We start from the raw sequence: 19,160 nt of genomic DNA on the forward strand, positions 1-19,160 counted from the left end.
CCGCGTGCATGTACACACCGCACTCCTAGCAGGACCGTCTCAGATTTCACTCGTAGGGAGGGAGCTATTTGAATAACTTTTAAGTGGTTAGGATTTAAAGAGTAAAGAATATTTTGTTATTTTTATGTACGTTTCATTACAAAGCTACATTTAATTATAATTTTCTTTACAAGTATATTCATACAATTGAAGAATATTTTGTACCAGGTATGGGGTGTGTTCTTTTATTCCTCCGCGTAACTCCGCGCGAGCGACATCCGTTTAAAAATTCCTGCGGAACGCGTTCCTAAATTCAGGTCGGAGTGCGCGCCGTCGAACGGCAAAAACTGCCGCTTGTAGCAGTAGTTTACGGTGGAAAGCAACATGGCGTCCTCCATGGCTCAGATAGTTTCGTTTCGGAGTCCATTATCTGGTTTTATGAATGAAAATTTAGAAGTTGTGAAAGCGCGAGTTAGTGCACGTGGTCTTTTCGAATTTTTTTCGGATGGTAGCCGGCATTCTAATTTTTTTCGTGGCTATTTCGAATGCTCTTTCAACAAATAATCCTTTTGTGGTTAAATTTTACAATTGGGACCTTTCTTTTGCCTTTAAAAGCTCATATTTTAGAATTATAGATTCGTCCATCACGATACTATCAATAGTGCGGGCGCCGCCATCTTTCTTTCTTTCACCGTCATTCCTAAATGCCTACAAACAGCAGCGCATTCCCGTAGTAGCGGAGATGCAGAGCGACTGCTATTAATGAACGCACCCATGGATATCTACCACATTATATTTTATTTCACCGAGTAAGTTTTTATAATTTTATTTTTAATTTTAGCCCTTATATCGTGGCTAGCGATTCGGAATGTAATTGCGATATTGAAAATTTATTTTAAAAAAGTTTTGGCTCGAGATCATATAATGAAAAAGAAAACATTATTAAAAGAGAACGGCCAATGCCTAAGTTAAATATAAACGCTTCAATAAAAAAATTTGTTCGATATTTTCACGATAAAATGGCTCTGTAAATGCATAAAAATGCATTTACAGAGTGAAATTAGTGTGTGGAATAAGAATGTCTTTGACAATTTAGCTGGCAAAAGACACGAAAAATCGTCGATTCTTTCGTATTTGAAGCAATTTGGAAATCGAAGCGGAATAGAATTTAACATTAGTAAATAATATAAAATAAATATTGAAAATTGTAACGAGATAATTATGGGTAATAGATATATTATATCTAAATAAATAGATGTTATATGTTTTTATCAAAGCACGAATTGGCATTTAGAGGGCAAAGGAAACCTATTGAAACTAATAACAGAGGTAATTATATTGAACTTGTTTATTTATTAAAGTACGTCAGATAAATAATCTATTAAAAATACATTTAAAGAAAGAATTGATTGATTGACCCTGGAAGTCGGCTTCTTATAGAAACAGCTTCCCTATCATCAAATGTCACAGCACGCCCTGCAGATGACTGAGACAAACGTTTTAATTTTGATTAAGCTTGTTCACTTCAGTCAAGTAGCTGTTCTCCAATAAAGTTTATACTTATTTACTTTTGGTGCTTTTTTAGCTATATTTTTTGTCCACATTTTAAAATTTGGCTACTTTTTGGCATTTCCTAAAAAAGTTGGTTACTTCATAAAAAAAATTATCTAGAAACTGTGAAGACATTGGACATGTTCTCTGGCAGAAAAACTGTGGCAGCAACAATATCAATATTACAGTAACTAGAAAGGAAAAAAAATAACAGGAACAAGATTGCATTCATGGGACAAAACTAGGGATGCTTCCTTGCTATGGATAGAGGATCAAAAACACTGTCGTCGCCCTACCTTTTACCATGTTTTGCACAAGTGAAATATGTAGAGTTTCTTTATTAATAAATAGCAGTCTTAAATTTTTGTTTGTTTGTTAGTAAAAATAATGTTACTGTAGTTTATACTCTTACAAATTAAGTCCCAGGTTTTCTGGGGTTGGGAAAAATCTCCAGTTTACCCTATTGATTGCCCTAGTAGTATGATATTGTATACAAGAAAATTATTTTATTGTAATGAAGCTAGATTCTAAATTATTTTTAAGATTTATTATTAAATGTTTATCTTGCTTCTGATTACAACGAAATAACTAGACCAAGTTTTAGTGATTTTGAACAACACTAATGAACTCGCTTTTGAAACTTTCTCCTTTCAGCAATGTTTTAGAAGTCTAAATAGCCAGACCCTTATTATCTTTTTAAAGTAGTTTTAGTTTATGAAAGAAGCTAATGATCCATTAGCTTCTTTCATAAACTAAAACTACTTTAGTCTTTGAAAATCTGTGCGCTACCATGTTAACCAATTACAGTCCATTATTCTTACACCTTTTTTCTATTTGCAGTTAACTAATTAACGATTCCATTTATTTGATAAGGTATTAGGAATGTGTTTATTCTCAGAATGGCACGGTAAACTAATTACGATTCTATTAGCATTCTATTGGTATTTAGAATGTACTTAAGTAAGCTTTTCATTTATTGAAATTCTTATTTTTAAATGAAATTTTAAAGTTGTCTTTGCGAATACGACCAAGGTAAATCGGTCCTTTTGATTATATTTTAACTATGGACGCCCTCAAATTTTATGCTTAATTTCATAAGTGATATGATAAATTTTTCAAAATGTCTTGATAATTAATTTATTTTAACAGTATAAAAACAATCATTATTAAATAAAATAGTTTATATAAATAATAACATTTGTTACATGTTAAGCTGATTGTGATGACGATACTGTATGATTTAATTATATTCATAATATTTAAGTTCGGTAGTCTTCATTGCGTTTCCAAATTCTGTTAATTAAAAATAAGATAAAACAGATTGACACGATATAATTCTAAACACGAAGACTGCATTTTTAGGCATCCTAAAATGAAGTTTCTCATTTAGAATATAAACTTGTCTTCATATTTACCAACAAAGTTTAATAATTTATTTGTATTAATATATTAATGAAAATTAAATAATATATAAACAAATACAGTTTTGAAAAAAATTTTAGTTTCCGATGGTAAATTTAATTGAGAACGATCGNACAAAACGGCGATTTAGGAAGAGAGGAAAATAGTTTCTCATTTAGAATATAAACTTGTCTTCATATTTACCAACAAAGTTTAATAATTTATTTGTATTAATATATTAATGAAAATTAAATAATATATAAACAAATACAGTTTTGAAAAAAATTTTAGTTTCCGATGGTAAATTTAATTGAGAACGATCGATGTTCAAAGCGAATTTTAATCTTTAGTGGTTTCAACAAACAAATGTTTTAATCCTTTTCAATGTTATTGTTCACATTTTCAACAAAGTAAAAAGGCTCGTTCAGACACATCTGGTAATTTATTCGAGTGACAAGTAATTTAGTAACTCTATGCCCCGTGCTGACAGTGAAAGGATTTATTTAGTACAGTAAATTATTCAATTCTGTTTTTCCTGGTCCATTAGCTGTCCACCCACTGTTTTTAACCTACTAAATACCTCCGGGCAGAGTTGTTTTTAGTCGAGTTCATTAGTTTGCTTTTTCTTGTAGCATTATAGTGCTGGATTTGCCACAAGGCATATAAAACACATGTCTAGGGCCCCGAAATTAGAAAAAATAATAAAGAAGTTTTTACCGTTGCAATTGTATAGAATGTATAAATAAATTCATAGCTATAATTAGACGTTATTAGTTTAGGAGGTCGTAAAATTATATAAAGAGCATACTATCATCTTTGCCCAGGGGCACGGAAGACCTTAATCCGTATTGTCGTTAAATGCAAAAGGTTGGTGGATATAACCCCCGTGCCTTTTGTCGAAAATTTTTGAAATTTTACAGGGTGATTTATGTATTACGAGGATTGATGGTATTAAATTTTGGCGATTAAAGATCGAAGGAGTGGGGAGATTGTGGTGGGTCGTGTGTCATATCNGAAAAAATATTTACATCAACAGCATTTATAAGCATTCAACAGCGTAATTAATGTATCATAAGATGCTTATGATACATTAATTATTTATATTTTTATTAATGTTGTTTTTCAGTAATAACTATACTATAGCACAGTATAAAGTTTTTTTTCTAAAATAACATGATTTTTTCCCTTACAAATCCATAAAGTATATAAGTTATTCAATCTATTTTATCTGTAACATTCTGATTTATATATAGTAAAGCCTGTTTAAAATGAACATGGTGGTACCAGCCAGAATTTTTCCATTTTGGCATATTTCCATGTTAGAGTTATGTTTTTATTAATGCAGAAAAAAAGGTGAAAAAAACATTGTAATTTATGTTGAAGGAAAAGCAGTTCTAAATATAAAATTTCCTCCCTCTTAATGTAAGTGCTTTACATTTCAAAGACATGTTTGAAAATATTGAAATAATTTAATGTAATTTGTGTGGAGGAAAAATCCTGTGTAAAACCCTAGTGTAAAACCCTGCATGGAATATGTTTTAATAGCTCTATTCCTGAGGCTATCCCATTTGCTAGTCAACACTTAGTCTAACTTAAAAATAGTTAATTAACATACCAAAGCCAAATGATTACTGGATTAAATCAGGTTACATTACCACTACTAATAATTATTAAATATCACATAATTTGGCATTAGAGGTAGGTTTTAGGTGCCATCTCTTAATAAATTTAATAATTAAAATTAAATTGATTTAGAAGGTTCTGGAAGAAAAGAATTGGCCTGGAGCAGGACTCAAACCCAAAAGTGCCGCTTACCATGTGGATGCATTACCAGTTTTTTCCAGAAATTTCTAAAGTTATTTAATAAGAATTGGCCTGGAGCAGGACTCAAACCCAAAAGTGCCGCTTACCATGTGGATGCATTACCAGTTTTTTCCAGAAATTTAAAAAGTTATTTAATAAATATTATAACGGATGGCGCTACACGCAGTTTTAAATGTTGCCGGGAAGGTTAAACAACTCTGCTGGATTTTTTTTAATTCGTTCTCATTTTTTGCAAAAACAATAACGTTCATTTTTCTTTCAGCTAGAAGCAACACCGTCACATTAATTTATTGCTCGTTATTTAGTTCCTAGCCATAACAAAACACTATTAATTTAAGTGCATGCTAAAGTTAAATGTAAAAAATCCATAGTTTTCGAAATGATATCTCAACTCTGTCACTTTCTACATTGAGTATTTCGTTTCGAAGCACGTGTGTTCATCAGCGTAAAACCGTTCGCTTTTTAAATTAAATCACAAAAAATAACTATTAATTCGCTTACGACAAAAATTCCTAGAAAACTATCAAATGTCTGAAGCTATTGACGCTGAACCGAAGAAAGTGAATAAAACTACTGAACAATAGTAGTTGTCGCCTGTCTTGAGTTTGTGACTGACCAACAGGTTGGCGACGTGATGTTTTGCAAGTCTTCTACATGTTATAGGAGCCAACCTCTCGTAAAAGTTCTCCCCATTGGCAAATTTCCCATGTTTTGCATTTCCCTGTTCCATCAATCTAATCAGAAAAAAACGAACTCAAATAGAAACATAGAAACGTAAAAACCATTTACATTCGTGACTAAAGCCTGGACTCAACATGACTGGAATCCGTAAAACTGAGAGCAAAACTGACGAAACTTTCAGTTTTGGAACGTTCAGTTGGACAGAAACAAGACTGAAAATTATTTAACTTTTTCGTTTTCGTTTCGTGCTGCAACGAATAAAAACGCGAGGATTTGTGACGTGTAGTTTGATTGTCGTAATGGCGGAAAGTGTAGCGAAAAAGAAAAGAAAACAAATAAATTTGGAATTATTTATCAAAGAAGTTAGAAAATACAGATGTCTGTACGACAAAAAATGTAAATAATTATTAATAATTTCATTGTTAATAAATACAGAGAAAGCGTAGCAAAATCCGTAGCGTCTTCCATGTTTGACTCTATAATAATTACAGAACTGATCAACAGATGGCGCATTTCCACGTAATGTTTATTTCGGTAATAGTAGTCAAGTTGAAACGAAAACTGTATGTTTCAGTTCTGTTTCTGTTTTCAGGTAATGTGGAGTCCAGGCTTTACTTCGGTTGCAAAGTTTGTTTGTTTAGTTATGGCAACGCAACACTTGGGCGATCTGCCTAGGCGGGATGTCTTCCAGAGATCTTTTTAAGAGAAACTGGTCCCTATTTAGGCGTTACAGACGTGGAGAAAACCCGGAAAACTCCACGTGGCCAGCTAGTCCGAGCGAGGCGCGAACCCACGACCGAACTCCCAGTGTTCAGGGTAAGAAGACCGCTTGGCCACCGGTGGGCCTATGATTATATATATGCACACACACCCATACATACAAAACGGCGATTTAGGAAGAGAGGAAAATAGTTTGGGAAACGATAGTAGCGAGGTTGAGGCCGAAGTTTTCAACGCGAAAACGTGAACGTAGCACGTTCAGCGCCGCCTTCCCGTAAGCCTAGAAGTTTGACAATGGCGTTTAGAACGTCAGTGGAATCATGCTCGACGTTCCAAACGATCATTGTCAAACTTCTAGGCTTACAGGAAGGCGGTGATGAACTTCCGACGTTTGCGTTGAAAACTTCGGCCTCAACCTCGCTAGTATAGATAATTTGTAAGCAAAAACTTTATATGAATATGGATATTATTCTCAGTAGTTTCGGAGATACAGCTATATGAAAGTTGCTCACCTACAACAATGATAAATGAATGAATGATGAATAAAACTGTGAATGATACTTATGTTACATACATAACAAATGCTCAAAAATCGAATCCTGAACGTCAATACATTTTACAATCCAGTCAGTCGAACTCTACATTGCTTTGACTTAACATCCTTATCACTATCAGCATGTTCAACATGTTTCCAGGAGATTCTGCTATGAGACTTGCGTATGTTACGCAGTGGCCATCACCGCTAACTCAGAGAAAGTACACGTGACGTTTGGACACCGGGTTGTAAAGTGCATTGAGATTCGGGGTTCACGTTTGTTTTGAAAATAACACGAGCCATTCATTATTATTATTATATGTGAGCTATTTTCAAACAGATATAACTCCGAAATTACTGAGAATAATACCCATATTCATATAAAGTTTTTGCTTTACAATGATCTGTATCCTGACTTCTTTAAATCCAAGGGCTATGACACATTCCTGGACGCCTTTGTTGTGGGGCATTGGGGGGTTACGACCCAGCCAACGAGGCCACCCTCAGGCGACTCGCCATCAGCAGAAGATATGCCACTGTAATGAAAAAGCTGATGGTGAGCATGGGCGTAGCCAGAGTTTTGTTATAGGGGGCCTAGTGGAGGCCGNCATGTGGATGCATTACCAGTTTTTTCCAGAAATTTCTAAAGTTATTTAATAAATATTAATTGTATTAAATTTAATAATTATAATTAAAGTTGACACCTAATGCCTATCTAGTGCAAATTACTCTGCATTTAATAATTATTAGTAGTGGGATGTAGCCCAATTTAATCTGGTAATTGTTTGGCTTTAATATGAACATCAGGCTTTAAGATGTTTATATATGTATTTAATAACATATAGAACTTCTCAGTTTTTCTTTCATGATTACTCTTATATTGTCTTATAAACATAAATGCTCTTGTAAATTTAATTTTCGTTATTCCTCCTGTTACTCGTAATGTATTGAATTTTGGCTCATTCCAAGAATTGTCAGGGATATTTGTTGCTGCCTTTTTTTTCTTTTGATAATATAGGAGAGAATGCCTTTCATACTGAAAAATTTCACTGTAATCATTTGATAACTTGTGAAGAAATGGGAATACATCAAATTTATTTTTCATAAATCCTTTTTTAGATTTATAGCATATGATGTTCCTTAGGATAATGTAAACCTGTGGTACTAATCGAGAGCATACGATAGTATTTGAACTAAAAAAGGTAATTATTATACAACTCACATATAAAAAAAAAACATTAAAAATCATTTAAAATACTCTTACATAAGCCTAACATCCCAAAATAGTGTTTGTTGTTGTTAATAATTTATTTCCTGGAAACAAATAACTCTTCAGAAGAGTTAGAAACAATCACAATTAGTATTTTTATTGCAATATTATAATTAGTGCATCATCACAGTTAGTTTCCAGACAATGAAATTATAATCTTAATAAAGAAAAAATTATTAGACTAACTCGGAATTACAATCTATCATTTTTTTTTTCATTTGTTTGTCCAGTTTACCTTGTAGGTTGGCCATAATCTGATCATCCAAATTAGAACATTAGTTTTAAATATAGAATTAAGCTACTGCTGTTCTAACAAAATTCACTTTACTTACTATTATACAATTGGTACCCAAAAGTCTTCCTTTCCTGCAGTAGATAGATCTCTGAATTATATGAGTTAATAGTATTTTATGTAATAAATTTTGTTTTGAGATTTTCTCTTTAAGCAAGTTTCTGCATTCATTTTAAACAGCTTTACCATGTTTTAGTTTATAAAATTAAAGAAAAAAAAGTAAGTCGAATATCTTTGGTTCCGTAATTGAATTTGAATGATGAAATGATAAAGAAAATAATGAATATATAGTATTAAATATAAACATATGTACTTTCCCCCTTATTTTGTTTACTTATTTACTGATTATGCATGTTTTTCAAAATTTCTTACATTCATTAAGAAGTATAATTTATTCAAAACTTAATGCAAAATTATAAGTGTGCAAATAGGATGATGTCTTGGCAACAAAATTAAGACTAAATGGTATTGAGAACCACTTGTTTACAAGTGCAGCAAATTGTAGAATAAACTCCCAACATGAGGTTTGATCACTATCTGTTTGGAACTCTGGCTAACTTTTTCTTTATTTTGTTAATCCATCCTCACTTGATTTTTACATGCATCCATTAGCATAAACTAGCCCTATATGAGTTCAAAATTGTTTAGTTGGTTGGAGTATGTTTAGAGGGTTGTTTTTTTAGGCTCAACTTAATCAGTTTTGTATTTCTCACTCATTCACTTTTTCTTGTATTGTTTGATAACCTTATAAGGTGATTTCTTTGAAGGAATCACATACTGTTGTTATTTAGTTGGGGATCCAAGATTATATTTTACTGGGATTCCATTATAATGTAGTTGGAGTGAGACTTCTTTCAAAATAGCTATCATATAGATTCATCAAATAATTCAATCAGTTTTGAGTTTGACATATGTAGTGAATGATGGCCAGATCAGACCAAAAAAGTATCTTTTGTTGTTTGAGTAGTGCTTTTGGATATGACACCAATCTCTTAATGCATTGTTTTATGAATATATTGATTTATGCTCCTTTTCACTCAAAAATGGTTCCAACAGCCCTTTTTATTATACTGTATGCCATACCAACTTTTGTTTATACTTTGTATTATGGTGCAATCTGTTCTGTCATCAGGTATTTTTTTTTTTTATTCCTTCTTTACAAAATAAGTTGTAGTGTAAGCAGGATAGGATAGTAACTTTCATCGTCCATGATTATGTCATGTTTGAAAGGATCAACTCAATTCTGGTGTCTTTTGAAGAGAGTGGTCAATTGTTGCTGTTATCTTTATCTTCATTCTTGACCTAGATGTGTTTCTGTTGCAGACTTTTGCCTTCTCGCTATATGTCTTATGCCAAGCACTATCCCTTTCTATAGTTTTGTCTGATATCCCACATCTTTTGGTCAACAAGTTGAAACTGAGATCAATTTTGGTTTGAGGCATGCTTCTGGCTGCACTTGTCTTAGTTGTCTATTATATCTTTGATCAACTTGAACCTGGCTCTCTACTGCTGTTACATTTTTCTAGTTAATCCAGAATCTTATAAATCTATCTCCACTTGAAACAAGCAGTCACAAAATGTCTAACAATGTTTGTTTTTTTTTTTATGTCTGGATGAAGCTGAGAAAAAAATCTCAACTTTTTGCCAGCTATTTTCCTGTTTATCTCCAGTCATTGTAGTAATAATTATGCAGAAATAACTACACACTTAATATCAGATGAAAGAGAACTTCCATATTCTAATTTATAAATTTATTCTACTCTTGTACATACGTCATTAATCCAAAAATGTATTAAAATTTTTGTATGTTTTTTTCCCCAAATGCCTTAACATTATTTACTGTTATGTTATATTTGCTACATCTAGTTATTTAATACTTTTTAAATTATTTTAATTTTTATTTAAAGAATGAATTTTCTATATTAGTTAGTATATCTTATTTCATTCATTTTTATGAAATTTATATTTTAGGGATCTAGTGACAGTGGAAAAGGCAGTAGTGATATTCAGACTAATGACCATACACATTTGCATCTTCCTTTTACTGAAGATGGGCTGTCTGTGTATGAGTTTGAAATACCTCAAGAATATTGTGGGCGTTTAATTGGGAGGCAAGGAAAGAGTGTCAATTATATAAAAAATCATTCTAAAGCAAATGTTTTTATAAAGAAGCATCCGGTAAATCCAAATATGAAATTATGCACAATTGAAGGTAGGTTTTTATTTATAGATAAACTTTTTAAAATCTCAGCTTAACAAATAAATCATGACTACTTTAATGAAATAAAACAACAATTACAAAATTTATGCAATCTTGATTTATCTGTTAGGTGTTTATTTCGTTTTTAAAGCTGTCATGGTTTATTTACACCACAAAATAATAAAGTGTAAAGATGAAATTGTTTGATAACATTTTTAGAGGAATATTTATTTAGGTTTTACAGTTAAATTTGAATTATAAAACAACTTACTTAGATTGTTTATAATACATTACATTAGATTAGTATTAAATGTAAAATTGGGACAAAAGTCAACACTGTGATCTGGAAAATGTGCTGTGCAGCTTACTAATTGTCACTTTGAAAACTTTCTTAAAAGAAATTTCCAAAGTGATCTCAAAGGATTCCTGAAGGAAAACTGATAGAGATTGTCAGGGTTCAAAAAAAGGAATTTAGATGTGTAAATCTGCTAAAACATAATGAAATGCAAATTAAGAAACTGCATGTGAAGAAGTCTTATTAGCATTCATAAAACATGACAAAATACTGAGGAAAATTCAAATTGAAATTAAGTGCTTACATTAATGTCAGATGAGATTAAAGAATAGAGAGAGAAAATATCAAATTCTTATTAAATTATTTTCTTGTCTACTCTGCTAAGGAGACAAGTAAGGCAAACAAAACTTTATCATACTTTATACCAAATACTCTTTGACCATCATAGACAGCTTTAGAAAACTTAATTAATAGAGTAAATTCTGTATTATTTACTGTATTTTATGTTATATTTAAGATAAAATCTATGTAATTATTTAATAACAATGATTTTTCATTTTCTATAATTATTGTATATAGTATAATACACATTATAAAGGCCAACAGCCAAATTGTATCTTAAATATTAATAAATTCTTGCTTTTTTTTTTTTTTTTTTTTTTGAAAAACTTGGTATTTAAAATTGTTGTTTATTTCAAGTTTTAATCTTTTAGTATCAAATGGGCACCTTTTTTGATTCATAAAAATTTTTCATGTTTTTAGTACTTGATTGCCTGCTGTTCTCTCAATTAGTTGTATATCCTTTGGAGGACATACATTCTTTCATATGTTTTCATTGTATGTCCTTCGAAGGATATACAACTAATTGAGAGAACAGCAGGCAATCAAGTCTGGTGCAGGAAGATTCCTTTGAAGTTCATATGCAAAAATAACCAGGGATTATATCAAATCAAATTGAACAATTTTTCTGATATCTTTTATTAGTTATTTTACAAATTAGTTTTATGTCTAACCAGTTGATTTTAAAAAAATGTGCCCAAGGAAACTTTTTGACTTTATTAAGTATAAAATAATTAGTGTAACTGATTAGTGAACTGAAAGCTATGTAATTAATGTGTGAAATAACACTCATCAAAGATGCTCTAAAAGTTGACGACAAACAACAAATCAAAAGATAGTGCATCTAATATTTTGGATGCTACAGTAAGTTGCATTTTGCATGATATTTAATTTTATTGTTGAAAATGATAACTAATCCAGAAAGTGATAAAGAAATGCATTGCAAATAAAGGATATACAACTTAATTGGTAATTTATTGCTAAATTTTAATTATTTATTTATTTATTCTTTTCTTTGAGACTTTTATTTTTAGATATAGTAAAGAATTGTTTTAACTTATATTTTCAGGAAATGCAATAGAAATTGCTACAGCTTTAGAATATATTAGACGACGATTCCCTCCAGTAGATTATTCAGATTTAACATTAACACAATTTAATACATCTAATGGTCCTGTTGGTGCACCACCTATTCCTGAAACTGTACAGGTATTCAAATAATATAAAAAGTATCCTCAATCAATTGTATATGTTTTTAAATTGATAATCAGGGGGAAGATTTTAACATCAATTAAAATAATATACATTTTATATTTATGTTGTTTTTAGGATTCATAAATTAATATTAAAAATATTTCAAAAAAGTATATTTGGTATCTTAGAATAGTTTAAATTGTTATCAAACAGTTAGATGGTTTTTAAAGTAAATTTTAAAATCTTAAGTAATCATTTTTCTTTATTTAATATGATATTAACAGAATTTTGTTCTTTACCTTATTTAAACTTTAATAGATGCATTAAAAATAAACTGTTTATTTTAAACTTATTATTGGCAATAGTAAACTAAAGAATCAAGATGTTTTGAATATTACTTGAAGAACATAAATGTTTATTTTAAATCCATACTTTGTGGATATAATGCAAAAGCAATGTTTTTTGAGTTCAAAAATTGTGTATTTGGAGGTTTTTTCATTGACTGAACCTAATGCTAAAATATAAAATTCTAAAATGATACTAATATATACAAAAATTTACTTTTTATGCAATGATATTTAATACTTTGCTAATTATTTAAATATTTTAAAGAGCATTCTGTACTGTATTTGAAACATACAGTATTATAATAATACTTTTCACTTAATTATTTTACACGTAATTGTATAAATAAATATAAAATTGCAATGTTTAACAAAAATAAAATACTTTGCTTCTGTTATTCATCTGTCGTTTGCTCCAGTTGATAGTCCACAATTTCACAAATTCCCATAAGCTATTTTGAAACATTTGAGGGCATTGAAATTGTTTGTTGATTGTTAGGTGCCATCTCTTATCTAAGTTAATAATTTATTAAATAATTTAGAATTAATTATTAAAAATAGCAGATTTATAACCAGAGTATTTAAGGCAATTGTTTGGCTCTATATATATATATATATATAGGGCTTTAGGTTGTCTAATATACTTACATTAATGGAGCATAAGTAATTGTTATTTTTTCATTTAATAATTAATTTTATTGTAAATTTTGTTTAAAAAAATCAAGCCATTTATCAAATTTAAACTGAGAAAAACAAAAAGATAAACTGAAAAAACTTAATTTAAAAACAAGATAGATAGACATAATAGAAGAAAATAGCTTGATAAAATACTGAAAAAGAACATAAATTATTGCGTGAAAAAAATGTCAAATATTTTAGTTTCCAGAAATGAGGAGGAGAGATGAATAAAATCTTTCTGGAATGTTATTCTATCATATCATACTAAAAAAAAAATTAGCGCTTAAATATATTTTCTTTTTAGGAGTCTTTAAGAAAAATTGACATGGTCTTAGCCAAATATGTTTTTAAAAAGGAAGTTATTGCAAATTGAATCAAAGCAAAAATAATTCAGAGTTGAATCTAAGTATCTAATAGAATTTATTGCAATTGATGATTATGGCAAAGAAATTTTAAACAAAAATGAGGAAAATAAAAATAGAACTTTCGGTATTCAGTTAAAACTAAATTAAAAGGAATTAACAATTTGAGCTTAAAATAAATAGTTAGGAATAATGCTGTCAGAGACAGAGCATTGATTTTAACTTTGGCAATCCACCTAGCAGCAACTTTAAAATGGATTAGAATGAGATAAATTTTTTAGATAGAGAATTTTCAAACAAACAATCTATAACTTAATACATATAAGCAATAACCTAATCCAGTTTATTAATATTAAACCAAATATCTAATTGCCAGATTTATTGTGTTATGTTTGGGCTATTAGGTTAATTATTACATTACTAACTCAAATGTAGCTTAATAATATACATTTACAATAAGTTACTTGGTTTTATAATAATACAGTAGAACCTCGAAAACTCGGCTCTCGATAACCCGGCACTTCGGATAACTCGGCCACACACTGACAGGGCAAAAAAATCCTTAGTTAATTAATTTTCATTATAGACAGCTTTATAAAAGTATAAAAGATCTCATAAAGTATTTTTCTGAGATCTATCTTTTCAGGTAAATTACTGTACACGGTGTATTCATTAATTTTCATTTTCATGTAGTAAAGGCTCTATGCCTTCATAAAGGACGTACTTTTTTTTTGTTTAGGGGTATTTGGGCAGTTTATTCTCTGTTATATTCTCAAGTAAACAATACATACAAGTACAGTACAGTATTTTCTGAGGAAACACTCGTACTTATTTTTTTAACTCCATTCCCGATAACCCAGCATTTTCACAAACTCGGCCACCCTTCGGTCCACATTAGGCCGAGTTTACAAGGTTCTACTGTAATAAGTTTATATACTGTAGATGATTTTTATGTGTATATATTCCATGTCAGAGTAAAGTTGGCTGAGGATCATGAGCAGAGATATTCTGTTTGAAAGATAATTAACTTGTACGGTTATATGACTAATTAATATATATCTGAAAACAGATTGGATTAAGATCTGGGTATTTAACCAGTAATACATCTACATAGTATGCAGAAAGATATTGATTCAATTCCCACTTTGGTTTGATCTTTTCTTTCAGATTATTCTAAATTATCTAGTTTATTTAAATTTAATTATTAATTATTAATGTAGATCTGAAACCAATTAGGAAATTATAGAAAAACAGTACTAAAGTTATGTAGAGCTAAGATAGAATTTAATTAACATACAAGAATACAAGGTGGTGACTTAACTCTCTTTAGTCAAGTAACATTTTTGTTTCCAATCACACTGTTTATTTTATATGAAATTGCCTTGACTTGAAGATAAAAAAAATTTTAATCTTCCAAAATTTTTATTTCTATCCAAAAATCATAATTGAATTAGAGATTCTGGAGGAGGAAAGCTTTAAAAATACAATAAAATGTTACAAGAGACTTCTTGAATAAAAGCTTGTATCTTGTTAATTCAAATTTAATAACCCCACAAATTAATTGTATTCCTCTTATCAACGTATTAATTGCTTTTCTTCTGATGAATAAATAAATGGATTCAAAAATAGTAAGAAAATAGTAATAATTTATTTCCTTAAGATTATTGATTTGGGTCAAGGAATAGTTACAATTTGTAAAAACAATAGTATTTTTTCAATAAGTTGATCTAATATTTCTTTTCTTTGGCCTACAGATAGATAAAGGCAATCCAATAAGTATACATTAACAATTTAAATATTGACCTAATAATTTACATGTATTATGTATTCTGTAAAATTATTTCAAAGAAACTCAATAATGTTAGATGTAAATAAGCACTAACACTTCTGTACAGAACCTTTACAAAGTAACTGATATTTTCAAATATTTATATTAATCTCCATAAATGAGATATATAAATATGACAGTTCCAGTACTCTCAGTTTTTTGATGAATGTGGAGTTGAGTAAAAATAACAATGTTAGTGCTGTGGTACCATTATTGTGGTGACTGTTCAGCAGAAAATTTAGCATGTGATTTGGACCAGCAAAACAATCTGTTATTACTATTCAAAAATTTTCATCCTGAGTATTGTGGTAAAGCACCTTCAGATAAATCTACTTGTCAGTGGTTGAAATATTTTAGTTTGTGTTTAAAAGGAAACTGCTTGAGAGGCCATGCATATCAGAAGATAATGTTGAATGAATTAGTTGCTTGGTGCATAAAAATGCATAAAGTGAATAAAAATCATTAGTACAATCCAGTTTGGAATTAGATTCCTATGATTAGTACACAAAGTAATGCCAGAATTCCTATCTTAAAATGGGCTCCAGAAAAAAATTTTAATGAAACAAAAACATTTTTGACCTAAATTGATAGGTCTTCATCAGTTGAGCATTCTAAAATAGAATATTTGAATGGAAAGAACATTCAAATATAAAATAAATATATTAAATACAACAGAAATTAAAAGTACACAAAAGACTTTGGTTACATGCATAAAAGATTCAAATTCTGCATGAAATCAATGACAATAATAAACCAGAGATTTGAGTTTTCAACTTGGATGTTACAAAAGCTTGAGGAAAATGAAAATTTACTAGAAACTGTCCTTTTTACTGGCAAGGCAGCCTTCCACACTTGTGGTTTAGTTAATCATCATAAGTGTAGAATTTGGGAGTCACAATCATAAACTGTCAACATCAGTGTGACTCCAAAAGTTAATGTTTTGGTGTGAACTGATGCAAGGCCATGTTGTTGGACATTGCCATTTGTTATTTTCATCAAAAAAAGAATGTTTACTGTAATACACTAGAACTTTTAATGTTTCTGCAGTTGGACAAAATTGAGACAGAAATTGGAGAAAGCTTTTATCAACAAGTTAGGTGTCCTGTCCCATTTTCAATAATCATGTATATGTAGCTTTAGACAATGGATTTCCTAACAGATGGATTTGAAGAAGTGATCAGATTGTGGCTATTTTGAAGTCCAGATATAATACCCCTTCTCTAGTAAAGCTTATGAAAATAGGAGTGATGTGACTAGTAATTAGATTGTCTGTTAATTATTCATTTTTAGAACATTCAAGAAAATTGACTGAATAATATAGTTTTATACAGGAAAAAAACATAAATTTGTGATTTTTCTTACTTCTGAATGAAATATAGATATTATTATATATAATAATTTAATTTTTTTCTACTTAAAATCTGAAATCTGTTCTTACTATTCAATGAAATTTTTATCGTGAGTATCTATTAGGATTATTTCTGTAATACGTTTTTAAAAATTTAGAGTTTTAGTAGGTTTAGAGTTTAAAAATTTGAAATTATCACCTTAAATTCTTAATTTAAGGTGATAATTTCAAATTTTATAACTCTATTAAGAATGTAAAATAAAATATTTATTATGGAAAGCCCTTTTTTTATTCTTAAGATGAATATAAATGGCTTAAGTTATTTAATTGTTGATACTTATTAAAATAGTAAATTTTGAAAGTAATTTAAGAAAAAATAATGCACTTTCATCTGTTTAAGTACTGTATGTTTTTATTTTTTAATGTTTTTAAAAATTTTTGAAGATGTTGAAATGATGAAATAGTTACTACTAAAGCAGAATTAAAGCAGACCAATACTCAGAGAGATATAAAGTTAAAGCATAATGAAAATTAATAAAAAGAAAAGGTATACAATTTAAGGAACTAGAAAATGCATTACATATGTTCAAAAATTTCTTATATTTATATGGAGTAAATATAAAATGCTTTTCATAATATGCAATGTCTTTTCCTTCCAACAAAACAATATTTTAAAGTAATTGTTTTACTATCATTAGTTTAATAATTTTTCTTGAGTACTGCAATATTGTATTCAAAATATTTTTGTCTACTGTTTGATTTTTTTAAGAAAAGCATATCAAGATATATAGATGAAATAGTACTTAATTTGTAATAATTTTTTTTATTGTATAAAATAACTATTGATAATAATTTAGTTTATTATTTTTCATTAGTTTTTTTTATTTTTTTCTTAGAATGCAAACATATTGTAAAAGAATTATTTTAAGTTTAAATATTTTTGTATGTACTGTAATGAAATTGAATGAAATTATAATAGTTTTCTTGATAGGAATTTTTTTTTAAAGTATAGATGTAGAACAGTACACTCAGTGAACTTTATATTGAATTTTCAAAATTTTTAAAGATGTACTTTTTAACAAATTTTTGTTATCTTATCTAAATTTTCTCTTAAAAATTTTAAAAACTAAACATGATATTGATAGATTAAAAAAATTCAGTTTTACTGAAAAAATTCATAAATTTTTTTATTTTCTATTTTATTTAAACATATCATCAAGTTGTCGTTAAATTCAATCAAATCATTAAATGGAATTTTTTTTGTTGTTGTCTTTTTTTTAATCTTTACATTTATTATACTTTTGGTTATTCTGAAATTCATTATTTTCTGTTTAGCTTCATTGTTGTTTGGATTTAGATGATTGCTTTCTTAAATTTTTTTTCGTTTTTTTTTTAAATTCACTGATTAATAGTTGATTTTTATTTTCTTCAGTGTCATTCAAACTTAAATGATTTTGGTAGTTTAAATTGTAAAATTTTGTAAATTGGTTCTATTATTAATAAATGATTTAATAGTCAAAATTAAAAAATGTTATTCTCTTTTATATCATATAATGGATATATGCTCTAGTCCTCAAAATGCAGTACATAACTGGCTTTCCTACTCCTATTACCAGCTATCCTGGCTGAATCAATCCTGCCTTCTCTTCCAGAAGAAGCTTCTTCCATTTCATAGTCAATTCCAAAATGCCTCCGTATATCATCATCATATTACTGAAATTCAGGTCCGTACAATAATAGTACTTAAAATTATCATCTGTGTAGTCTTTTGCAAATAGTGAATGATTGCTGTTCAGTTTTTAGAGCAGTGTGTACAGTTTGTAATGTTTTTAAAAATTGCAATATATAGTTCAAAGTGGTGTTTAGATGCAATTTAGAATAGATGCAAATAATATAGTTAGTAGTTGATTTGTATGACTATTAATGAATATGTATTAAAAATATTTTTAAGATTGTAAGTTTTATCTTAAATTATTGCATAAAATTAAATGTTGTTACCTAAATAATTAGTCAAAATTTCCTCAGTTATATAAATAATGTGTGTTTTTATAATTTTTGCTTTCATTAAATTTTTTATGTGAATTTACCATGTATTGAGATTTCACATATAAACTATTAAGTTAGCAATTCTAAATCAAAATATATAAGGAGAATCTTTTGAACACATTGAACATTTGATTTTTTTGCACTGCAAACATAATGTATTTTTAAATATCTGAATCAATATTAATTTTTAATGTTTTCAAACATGGAGAAAGAAATTGCAAGTTGCATATAAATTTTTTTATAATTAAGAATATATCATTTTAATGAACTTGA

General features: G+C 28.8%; 1 protein-coding gene across 1 annotated transcript in view; it reads left to right on the top strand.

Moving 5' to 3' along the window:
* The first annotated feature begins 363 nt into the window (after positions 1–363).
* The window catches only part of LOC111613420 (A-kinase anchor protein 1, mitochondrial-like), a 31,748-nt gene continuing 12,951 nt past the window's right edge, over positions 364–19,160 (top strand). Inside the window, exons 1-4 of the mRNA XM_023354779.1 lie at positions 364–450; positions 10,225–10,465; positions 12,157–12,296; positions 18,458–18,565. Coding sequence (XP_023210547.1) covers positions 364–450; positions 10,225–10,465; positions 12,157–12,296; positions 18,458–18,565 — 576 coding nt within the window. The remainder of the gene's footprint in view (positions 451–10,224; positions 10,466–12,156; positions 12,297–18,457; positions 18,566–19,160) is intronic.

The sequence above is a fragment of the Centruroides sculpturatus genome, unplaced genomic scaffold, assembly GCF_000671375.1.
Source record: "Centruroides sculpturatus isolate CEXI.00-Female unplaced genomic scaffold, Cexi_2.0 scaffold1864, whole genome shotgun sequence".
Classification (NCBI taxonomy): Eukaryota; Metazoa; Arthropoda; class Arachnida; order Scorpiones; family Buthidae; genus Centruroides; species Centruroides sculpturatus.